The sequence below is a fragment of the Mastigoproctus giganteus genome, chromosome 5 (genome assembly GCF_048544385.1).
Source record: "Mastigoproctus giganteus isolate SK-2022 chromosome 5, ASM4854438v1, whole genome shotgun sequence".
In the NCBI taxonomy this organism is placed as follows: Eukaryota; Metazoa; Arthropoda; class Arachnida; order Uropygi; family Thelyphonidae; genus Mastigoproctus; species Mastigoproctus giganteus.
In genome coordinates, this window is record NC_143579.1 from 174,133,519 (window position 1) to 174,145,189 (window position 11,671).

Sequence of the window (11,671 nt, forward strand, 5' to 3'; positions counted from 1 at the left end):
TCAAAGAAAATCCGAAAGTATACGGCCATGATAAGAAGAGTCAGCACAGCGGACTGGGGTTTGAAGCATAAAGCTTTGTCTCTCATCTATAAAGCGATGTTTCTCCCAATTGTGTGGTTCAGTTTGGAGGTTCAGTTTGGTGTACAAAGGCCACCCTGGAAAAGAATAATCGTAAACCTGACTCAATACAGAGATTCATGCTGTTGTCTATCTGCAGGGCATGCTGCACTGTCGGCACCCTGCCCTACAGGTTATCACTGGATGCTTGCCGCTCTATCTTGAGGTGATTAAAAGGGGCCTTTAACATCGATTAAAGAAGGGAATTCCGACACAGTTGTTAAATCTACAACTGGATCTTACCAATGACCTGAAACAAGAAAGAAAAGGTATTTTCAAAACACCTTCAAGGACTTTGGCAGCATCCATGAGAAACCACGCAAAAAGGAGAAATTACCAGAAGATTTCTCCCATCCATTGACATTACTTTCCCAAAATCCCCTTCCTGGTTTTCATCTGGACTGCAAATTACATTCCTGATCACAGGACATGGGCCCTTTCAACAGAAATTGACAGTAATGAGAATTGAAAGAAATCCGTTCTGCCACTGTGGCGAAGAGGAGTCATGGGTGCATCTCATGTATGAGTGCCATGCTTACGATGATTGTAGGCTCAATTTTTTTTACTGAAATCCAGGGGAACCCTCGTAACCATGAAAAATACCTGCTTCAGGATTAAACAACATACAAAGCCCGAACGAGTTACGCGCAAGCTGCCTTTACCATCAGACGGGCAAAGCTTGTTGAACCGTAGAGCTGCTCAGAACAACGACCGTCAAGGGCAAACACAAACTGGAGTCGGATAGCATTTTCCCAACTGACAAAAGAGTAAGACAAAAGATTGTACTGAAGATTAAAATACTATGCTGGCATCATCATGGTTGGCACTCCTTGGAATGCGACTCCCAGAGAGTGCTTGGCCTTAGGCCAAGCGCTCTCTGGGAGTCACATTCCAAGTCACAGAGGCAGACGCCACTCGCACAGTGGCGTCTGCCTCTGTGACTTTTGATCCCTCTCCCCAAACCCTATTTCGCCTTACTCGGGTGGACTGCCTTCTCTATCTGCCCACGTTAGCTTTTCCCTACATTTAGACCTCCTTTCCTCTTGTTCCCCAGATCTCTTCATTTTTTTTTTTAACTTGGTCTTCGTCCAGGACGCTCAAGCGACCCTGGCGGAGACCAGCCAGAGAATAAAGGGCAGCCTGGCTACCTCCTAGCGGTGTGTGCCGGCAAGGTGGGGTTCCATCAGGGGCTCTGCGGCCAAATACCAGGACACCCAACAGAACCTAACGCAACATGTCATATACAACAGACAACACTTTTCTGGCATTTATAGTAGTACTGTATTTCTTCACAGCGTACATATGGCGCAGATGTGAGAAATCACAGGTGGCGCCTGACCCTAACACTATGTAGTCTTGATGCAAATTGTATCTTTATGCCCACTGTGACTTATGCACGTGGGGCATGGGGTCATAGGGTGAATGACAATCACGTTAAAAGGAGTCTAATTTCTGCTAAGAGATTTGCCCTTTTGGCTGTGACGCGTTCGTGTAGAACGGTTTCAAATGATGCATTACAAGTGATATCAGGAAAAGAACCAATTGATTTGATTGTGATTAAACGAGTAATGGAGTATGCAATCAAGAAAAATAAGAGGACAGAAATATTGGGGATTTAATCTTGTATTGAGATAAATAAGGTATATGGGAATCAGGATCTAAAGCGAGAGAGAAAGAGAGAGAGAGACAGAAAAAAAACGATTGTAACAAGAAATATATAGTATTTGGCAAGAAAGGTGGAACAGTTCTGACAAGGGCCGTGTCACATATTCCTTCCTACCTGGAGTGAAGGTAGTAAGAGAAATCGATGGATGGCCGGGCTTGGGTCTGGTGCCTACAATGTAGTAACTGGGCATAGAATGAGGAAAAGGTTGGTGGAGCTGGAAATAGAAAATTATTCGAGGTGTGTATGTGGACACATTGAGGATACGAATCATGTGTTGGAAAATTGTGCAAGGTACACAGAACAGAGAGAAATATTTTTCGCTAAGATAGGCTCTGATTCATACACCTGCAGTGACTTATTTAAGAATAGGAATTGGTATGAAGCTTTTTGGGATTATGCTAAGGGAATTAATGAAATAAGGAATATAAGTTGAGAAATTAATGGATTGTATATAGGGTAAATATGTACATATGTAAATAGAGTTTTAAGAGTTTAATTTGCACTGATGCTATTTTTATTTACGTTTTTTAGCTGTTTTATCTTTATTTATATTTTGAACTATTTATCAGTTATTTTTGCACTGATGAGTTTTTATTTATATTAGCAATTGTTCAGTTGAAAGTTTACAGTTTTATGTGAGTTTATAGCTTGTAAAAAAAAGAGAGAGAAAGGGGGGGAGAGAAAAGGAAGGAGGGGGAAAAAAGGAAAGGGAAAAAAAGGAGAAAAGAAAAATTATGAAAGAATTATAAAATGGGAGGGAGGCACGGCAAAGGATAAATTAAAGATGAAATTATAGATGAAAAATTCAGACGCGTTTGATACCATGCATGGACGTTAGAACATCATGCATGGTATCAAAAGTGCAGGCCGGTGGAGGTGGTTGTATGGTGTGGGGCATGTTTCATTGGCAGAAACTTTGACCCCTTGGTGCATGTGGAACAACGTATCACTGGTCTCCGCTATCGTCAACTGTTTGCTGACTGTTTACACCACGCTATGTTACACTTTTTCCCGAATGACGATAGTGTCTTCCAAGATGACAATGCGCCGAGCCATCGGGCACTTGATGTGCTGCAGGAATGGTTTGAGGAACACAGTTCTGACTCCCAGCATATCGACTGACCTCCGAACTCTACCGATATCAATCCCATAGAGCACTTCTGCGACACTATGGAAAATAATATCAGGAATCTGATACACCAATCACCTCCATACCTGCATTGCTAGCCGCATTACACACAGCTTGGTTGCCCATACCTCCCGAACGCTTCCGACTTGTTCAATCAATGCCACGTCGGATAGCTGCTGAACTGAGGGCAAAAGTTGCTGGGAAAGCCAGAGATTTAAAAGTGTGTGGGTATTGAATTTGTGTTATGTCGTGTACCGTTCTTCATCTGGTCATTTAATCGCTAGACCCCTGCTGAGGCCCAACGTTGCCCCATTTACGCCCCGTGTAGGCAGACCAGGAACCTAGCAGACTAATTTTACTCTGACAAGTCCTGTCGCCTATTTTCCTGAGATTTCAGCGGCTGGGACCTAAAAAAAAAAAATAATAAATTTAGACATAATCACACATAAAATATAAATGTGCGTGTAATATGTACATATAGACGTGTCTTCAATTGCGTGGGAAAATATCGTTTAGATGTAAAAAGGCCGAAAGTGGGCGTAGTTAATTTAGTGTTGTTTAAGGTTTTGGTGTAAGGTTTATTTAGTGTCAGATGGCAACAGGGGTTTCCCCCATCTCCGCGTAGTTTTCATTGCGGGTGTACCAGTTCACTGGAAATGCCAGAGATTTAAAAGTGTATGGATATTGTATATGTGTAGTGTGGTGTACCGTTGTTCGTCTGGTCGTTTTGTCGCTAGACCCCTGCTGAGGCCCAATATTGCCCCACGTTCGCCCCGTGGAGGCAGACCAGGAACCAATTAGACTTTAGTTACTCTGGCAGGTCCTGCCATCTAATTTCCTGAGATTTCAGTGGCTAGGACCTAAAAAAAAAAAAGTAAATAAATAAAATAAAAAAGAAAAATAAATAAAAAAAAAATTTTTAAATAATAAAAAAAATAAAATAAAATATTCTTATATTGCATGTATATATATGTGTGTATATACAAGTACATATATACACAAACACATATATACACACAAAGTGCATACACATACCAACGTCAATCGCGGGGTTGATGTCGCTTGAGTTGATAGAGCGGGACGTGGGCGAAGATATTTTGGATGTGTTTAAATTTCGGTGTGTGGAGCATCGCTAGCGTGAAGATAGAGAGGGGGAGCTGAAGATTGGGGGGGGAGAAAGACAGAAGTATGGGACCTATAGGGAAGATAGCCCCAAATTTCAGTGGGGCATGCCCATGCCCCACCAGAGTAGAAATGAGGGTGGGGAACGAGAGAATCGTCTCCCCGGGGAGTATGGTTTAAAGGTGAAGGGGGCTAGGGCGCCCTCTTCAGACTGCCGTAAGGCTTTGGGAGCTAGGCTGCAGTTTGTTGTCTCTATTTTTGTCCACTTGATTCAGGTTGGGACACCCATAAGCAATCCCCGTCCTTTTTTTTTTTTCCTTCTTTTTCCCTTCTTTTTTTTCTTTATTCCTTTCTTTTCCGTTCATTCTCTTTTCTTCTTCTTTTTCCCTTCTTCTTTTCTTTATTCCTTTCTTTTCCGTTCATTCTCTTTTCTTCTTCTTTTTCCCTTCTTCTTTTTTTTATTCCTTTCTTTTCCGTTCATTTTCTTTTCCAGGAGTTGTCTCTGTCTTATGCGATTTGTTTATGTTACTGTACTATCAGTCTCGATGTATAGCAATTAACACCCTTCTCCTTGTGAAGAGGTCCTGTGCGTACTGGGAAAGCGCTCGGTACTCCTCTTCCGTGTCAATGAAGTGATGTTCAAGTCCTTTGGGGAGGTAATGGATTTTCGTGATGAGGGTGCATCTGAGATCTTCGTATTGTGTGCTGTCATAAAGCAGGTGGTCCCAGCTTTCGACCTCCCCGCACGTGCAATTTGGGTCATCGGCGAGGCCGAAGCCGAACAGTTTCTGGACGAAGGGTCCATGTTATGTGAGTAACGAAGTCAAGTGCAATCCCAGGAAGAACCAGCCCAGTTGCCTTGGGTATATTTTGTTCAGTTCTGGAAAGAATTTACCCTCAGTACAGCAGCTATCCGACGTGGCATTCATTTAAAAAGATGTCGGAAGCGTTCGGTATGGCCACCCAAGCTGTGTGTAATGCGGCTAGCAATGCAGGTATGGAGTTGATTGGTGTATCCAGATGCCTGATATGCTTTTCCATAGTGTCTCACAAGTGCTCTATGGGATTGATATCGATGGAGTTCGGAGGCCAATCGATATGCTGGAAGTCAGAACTTTGTTCCTCAAACCATTCCTGCACATCAAGCGCCCGATGGCTCGGCGCATTGTCATCTTGGAAGACACTATCGTCATTCGGGAAAAAGTATAACATAGCGGGGTGTACACAGTCAGCAAGAAGTTGACGATAGAAGGGACCAGTGATACGTTCTTCCACATGCACCAGGGGTACAAATTTCTGCCAGTGAAACATGCCCCACACCACACAACCACCTCCACCGGCCTGCAATTTTGGTACTATGCATTAAGGATCAAGAGCCTCATGTTGTTGAAGCCAAATCGGTACAAGACCATTTACGATGTGGAGTAAATAACGTGACTCATCCGACCAGCACACCTTCTTCCAGTCTTTTAACGTTCAATTTGCATGCTCTTTGCACCAGCCAAGTCTTTTACGACGATGAACCTTTGTTAGGAGAGGATGCTGTAGGGTGTCGTCTGCTGGTATAGCTCATACGTGCGAGCGTGCGATGCATGGTCATGCCAGATATTGTTCCGGGTTGGCCCATGTTGCATTGGGTAGTTAACCTTTCAACAGTGCTGCGCCTGTCCGCCTGTACGAATCGTCGGACCCAGCGCTAACATAAACCTTTCGTTGACCTTTGCAGTTTTGCCGTCATGTCGTTGTTTGACCATTTTGACGCCAGTCCTGGCACACTTTAACAACGGCGGCTCTCGAACACTCCACTAGTTGAGCTGTTGGGGAAATCGCGGCACCAGCTGGTCGAATTCCCACAATGTGCCCTTTATCAAAGTCCGATAAATCCTTCCTTTTACCCATCACGCTAGGAATTTTACTACCTACTGAACAACTGACACCTTATCTATGCTAGGTAGGTCGACTAAGTGCGCAATCTCGCATAAACGGGTCGCATTCAGTTTCCATAGAGGTGGTCATAATTCAGTGATCATTTAGTGTAAAACCCATGCAATTTATAGACGTAATACACAATGCGCGGCAGATGAATTTAATTATTCGGGTTTCGGGTGGCCTAAAAATAATAGTTTGTTGTTTTTAGAATGGTGTCGTTGTTCTGTTGAATGTTGTTTGCAGGCTCCTGGTGTTTTCGCATGCATGGGGCATAGAACGAGTTTGTTCACTGCCCCTTGCCTCTTGTCCCTAGCCACGAGGAGGGGCACCAGAGTATACACAGTGCACTGACGGCACGTCCAGGAAGAGGATATTCCGGAGAGTACCTCCTGCCCCTCCCCATAAATCCTGAAAGAAGCGTGGGTTTCACAAAGGATAAGTGGGGCATGGGAGTGGGAATAGATGATAGGCAGAGCGATGAGATAAGAGTTGAGTCATCCCCGCAAAGAATTTTAAAAGTAGGAAGTAGTTGGACAGCGGGCGAAGGTGGTAGCAGATTTCATCAGTTGGGTGTTGAGTGCAGTATCCTGCGTCTTCTCTTGAAAACCCTGCAGCAAAATTGGTAAATGCCATGAAGTTCTCTTTACCGGAGACCAGCTGTAAATATTTTTTTTCCAGATGCAGTTCCGTTCTGATGTCCAGGCAGAGATGACAGACGTAGATTATGTTAGACACTGTCTCTGGTAGCCCGCAGGAGCAATTCTGAGTGTCAGAGAGCCCAAGAACGAACAGCTTGGAGTTCATGCTCCCGTTCCCTGTCAGCAGCCACATAAGATTTAGGCTGGGCGAAACCACTGAATTTTCTTTTTTGTAAAGATTCTAACCGCTGATAGGAACTGAAACGTAGTTGCGCACAAGTCTGATCCGGTCCATTCCTTTTGCTAGGCCTCGGTCATGGCTTTTATGATGCTGGCGTTATCTTCTTTTGGTGAAGTTGTTTATCCTAACCAGTATTTGTCTTCTTCAGTGATATTGTAGGTAATGGCAGGCCACTTCATAGTGTATCGGTAGTTTGTCGCTGATGACTTGGAGAGGGACCATAGAGACGGTCCTACCAGCCCCTTGAAATAACGAGGAAAAAGCGTTGGGTCTGGAGCAGATATCTCTTTACCAGGCTGGAAGTAATCTTTGGGCACCAGGCGCAGGCGGCGAAGCAAATTATCGGGATGAGAATACACTCATAATAGAGCTTCAGAGTGATGGCTTAATTCCCCAGGATGTTTTAGTGATTTTGATCAGTTGGTCTGTTATCTAATTTATTTTCTAGACGAATTATTTGGCGTGGGCTATGCAGTTTAGTCGGTCATCTAGGATTACTCACAACTATTTCCAGTTCCTGACTAGTTTAATTGATGCATGTTAGATGGTCTATTTAATATTCCTTTCAGTAACGTTTGTTTGGTTTTTTCCATTGAAATTTGGAGTTTGTGCGTGTTGCACCATTCAGATAAATCAGCTACGATCGCGTTGGCTCGGACCACCAGGTCACTCCTAGAATTTCCAAATATGAGCACGGCCAGATCATCCACATAGGCTACATGACGGCATTGTTGTATTATAGTTTTAACCACCCGTCAAAGACCGCGTTCCAGCAATAGGGGCCTAGAACTAATCCTTGCGGGCACAGCCTCTCGTGACTTCTCTGGTTACTTTACGTGTACCTGCAGTGACGACTAGGCTTCTTTCCTCAAAGTAAGGCTCTCGTGGGTAGCACAGTTGGTATGATCACCGTCGTCCCCACAACGGGTGGAAAAGACCTGAGTTCGAATCCCGTCGATGACGGGAGGAATTTTTATAGGTCTTTTTCACAACGTGGCTGAGTTAGTCGGTCTCAGGCGAGGGTAGCATGGTTTTTTTCTGCCGGAAACTCGGGTTTTCCGTCCAGCACACAGCAAATCAACCTCAGAACACACACAACTTAGAGACAATATATACGGAGCAACATGGCCTTAGTCGTCAATGTTGTTGTTACTGGGTTAACACCCAGTAACAACAACATTGCAAATTACTTTGTGGTTGTTGTTACTGGGTGTTAACCCAGTAACAACAACCACAAAGTAATTTGCAACAAGTGGAACCGAAATCCCAGCTTCCTTGAATAGCTCCAGAACGCTTTACCACCATATGGTGTAAAAGGGCCCCTTGAAGTGCACGAAGAGGCCGAGGACGTAATTGAAGTCGCTAGACGTAGTTATGTCCATTACTTTTTTGATGGCATCTATAGTGCAGTGTCCCTTAGTAAATTCAAATTGCCTTGTCTAGTGCAAGCTTCTACTGTTATATGCTGTTAGAAATCGGTGGACAATTAATTTCTCCAGGACCTTTCCCATGATTGGAAGCAAGGGCGATCGGCCTATAAGAAGACTGGTCATTGGTTGGTTTATCTGGTTTTTTTAGTAGTATTTTTAAATTCGCTTTCTTCCAGGGCCTGGGAAAGGCCCTGGAAGAAACAATATCCTCACTTTCCAAAAACATATCAACAGCTGCATTGCGATGGGGTATGGCGTTATTATCCATAAACACGAACTCGGGGCCAATGGCACCTCGGAACAGACACACATGAGGAAGGATTACCTTAGTACAGTAGCGTGTACCGGTTACAGTACCGCCTTCCAATATCTGGAGTTGTTTACGTCCATCCAAGATAACGCCTCCCCAGACGAGAACACCTCGATCGTCATATCGATCCCTTTCAGTGTTTGCGGGGTGATACCGTGTGCCAACCTCTCACCAGATTAGCTGATGTCCATAGTGTGCATAGTGTTAGGGTCAGGCGCCACCTGTGATTTCTCACATCTGCGCCATATGTACGCTGTGAAGAAATACAGAACTACTGTAAATGCCAGAAAAGTGTTGTCTGTTGTATATGACATATTGCGTTAGGTTCTGTTGGGTGTCCTGGCATTTGGCCGCAGGGCCCCTGGTGGGACCTCACGTTGCCCGCACACACCGCTAGGAGGTAGCCAGGCTGCCCATTATTCACTGGCTGGTCTCCGCCAGGGTCGCCTGAGCGTCCTGGACGAAGACCAAGTTAAAAAAAAAAAAAAAAAAGAGGAAGAGAAGAGAAGGCCTGGGGAACAAGAGGAAGAGGGATCTGAATGTGAGGAACAAGCTAAAGTGGACAGATAGAGAAGGCAGTCCCCCCGAGTAAGGAGAAATAGGGGATGGGTAGAGGGATCAAAAGTCACAGGGGCAGGCGCCACTGTGCGAGTGCCAAAGGCCAACCACTCTCTGGGGGTCAGCTTTTCAAGGAGTGCCAACCATGATGATGCCAGCATAGTATTTTAATCTTCAGTCTTACTCTTTTATCAGTTGGGAAAATGCTATCCGACCCCAGTTTGTGTTTGTACTTGAGGGTCGTTGTTCTGAGCAGCTCTAAGTTCAGCAAACTTTGCCCGTCTGATGGTAAAGACAGCTTGTGCGTAACTCGTTAAGGCTTTGTATGTTGTTTCATTCTGAAGCAGGTATGTTTCGTGGTTACGAGGGTTCTCCTGTATTTCAGTAGCTGATGTCCAGAATCACTGCTGAGACTGAATCTACTCTCATCAGTAAAGAGTACTTTATCCCATTGCGCTGCTGTCCAGTTCCTGGGGTTGGGAAGAACAGACTGTGTTCTTCCCAACCCCAGCTGGACGCATCTGGAGCTGATCTCTATGCTTGAGATGTCAATTTTTGTGTTCCAAGTCTGTCTTATTTTATCTTGCCTTTAGTTGTCTCTATTCTAAGTATTGCATAACAAAAAGAAGACTACATATGTGTGTACAGACGTGTAAGTTAGGTGTGAATAGTCTATTAAAGTTTCTCTGGTTAAGACATTCAAATCTAAAAGTTAATATTATTTCATATATTATTCATATATATATATAATGTGAAAAGTAATGTCTTTATCCTCTCGCCACAGATTCGTCGCATGCAGGACATGTTAAACCAGATGCAAGAAAAGCTGCGGGCGGCAGGCAACACCACAACCGACAACAGCACAGACTCCGATAGCCGTAAGGATAACGACAGTGTTGTTAATCTGTGACAATAGATCCAAAATACAACAAGAGGAGCAGAGACCTTCGCTCTTTGCCAGTGTAGGTTGTTACTGAGACGCCACCTATTTATGGAAATGTGGACCAGTTTTTTGTTTTGTTTTGTTTGTGTTGTTTTGTTTTATTGTTGTGATTTCTATTGAGGTACTGGGAAGTCATTACCAAATATAGTCGCAATTTTTATTGTGCAAAACGTGATCTTTTAGCTGAGCCCACCTTAAGGTTGACGTATGTATATTTCTGTGTAATTTAACTAGTTCGTGAGGTGGGCAACATTCCACTCTTCTATTTATAAAAAATTGTGAATATATAACAGGAGCTTTTATACGCCATATTTTCTTTATTCCCGAAATCCAGCAACAGTACTTCCCACTCTTTGCAAATGTTAATTTATAATCCATTCGTCAGCGTCTTACTCTTAACTTTAATGGAAAATATTTACTGCAGTGATTAGTCAAGATTAAAAAATAATATAATCTTAGGAGGTCGTAAATCTAGCGTGTTTGGCTAAATTAAATTTTTTAAAGCTCTCTAATAAACTGCTACCATCTTAATCAGATATAATTTATTCCAAAGAAAACTAAGATGGCGAACAAGAGAATAATCTTATGCAATCATAGATAGCAGACCTTAGTAGTGTAATCTGAAGTGTATGAGATGAACATATGAACAAGGCGATCTTCGGGGGATACAACGTCCCCCGCCTCCACTGAAAAGGGCCTTAAATTCAAATAGAGGTCCATCAGTCCCGGCAAAAAGGACTGCATAGCACATTAATTCTTGCACCAGGGGACCCTGAACTCTAGGATCGGCCCTGGTCATCAATAAAGGAAGATTATACTTCTATAAGCAACATTATTATCTGAAAAAATTCCCTTTTGCACCATTAATAGCGTATCACTTCTATTTGGCATATAACCGCCTCGCCCTTTCACTCTATGCTTTTGCATTCTGAACAGTGCTCACTCCATTTAAACACAAGGTTAATGCTTCGATACCTAAATAGAGCACTGTCCATAATTCGAGACCATAACAGAAAATGTAAAGAAAGGGACCGAACACTTCTCTCAAAAGTATAACCTTGGAATAACAAGTGTCTATGGGGCAGGCATAACGACTTGAATACGAAAGTATAATGCCAACGTTTAATGCGATTATTATTTGACCTTTAATCTCAAAACATACCGGTATATTCTGATGATCAAACAGTACATGTAATCGCTTCGTGTGATTAAGTCAGTTGAGTTAAGTTTGTATATTACTAATTCTGCCTAAGATTTCATAACATATCCAGTGAGATTCTGAAAAATATATATTATTCGCTGTAAATGCAGCTTAAAGATATTTTTATCTCTTAATCTATTCTTTATCGAGATAAATTAAACTCTACATATTAGCAGTTGATTTCTTAAACACGTACGTTCTAAACTGTTCTAATGTGTAAAGTATTATGAATCTTTTATACAATATAAAACTGAGAGATTTTAATTATTTGCTTTGTGGTACAACAAAAACGTCCATAAAAAAATTAAAAGTAAATAATACTTAGCAGAAGTATAATCTACTTTTAAAATTTGGGCCACCAAAGAAGTAGATTTGGGCCACCAAAGG

At 42.9% G+C, this 11,671-nt stretch overlaps 1 protein-coding gene across 2 annotated transcripts in view; it reads left to right on the forward strand.

Moving 5' to 3' along the window:
- Septin4 (septin 4) overlaps positions 1 to 11,461 on the forward strand; it is a 171,859-nt gene extending 160,398 nt beyond the window's left edge. For both annotated transcript variants that reach the window (XM_090374273.1, XM_090374272.1), the window contains one exon: positions 9,925 to 11,461. In XM_090374273.1, coding sequence (XP_090230399.1) covers positions 9,925 to 10,050 — 126 coding nt within the window. In that variant the 3' untranslated portion in view covers positions 10,051 to 11,461. The remainder of the gene's footprint in view (positions 1 to 9,924) is intronic.
- The last annotated feature ends 210 nt before the right edge of the window (positions 11,462 to 11,671 follow it).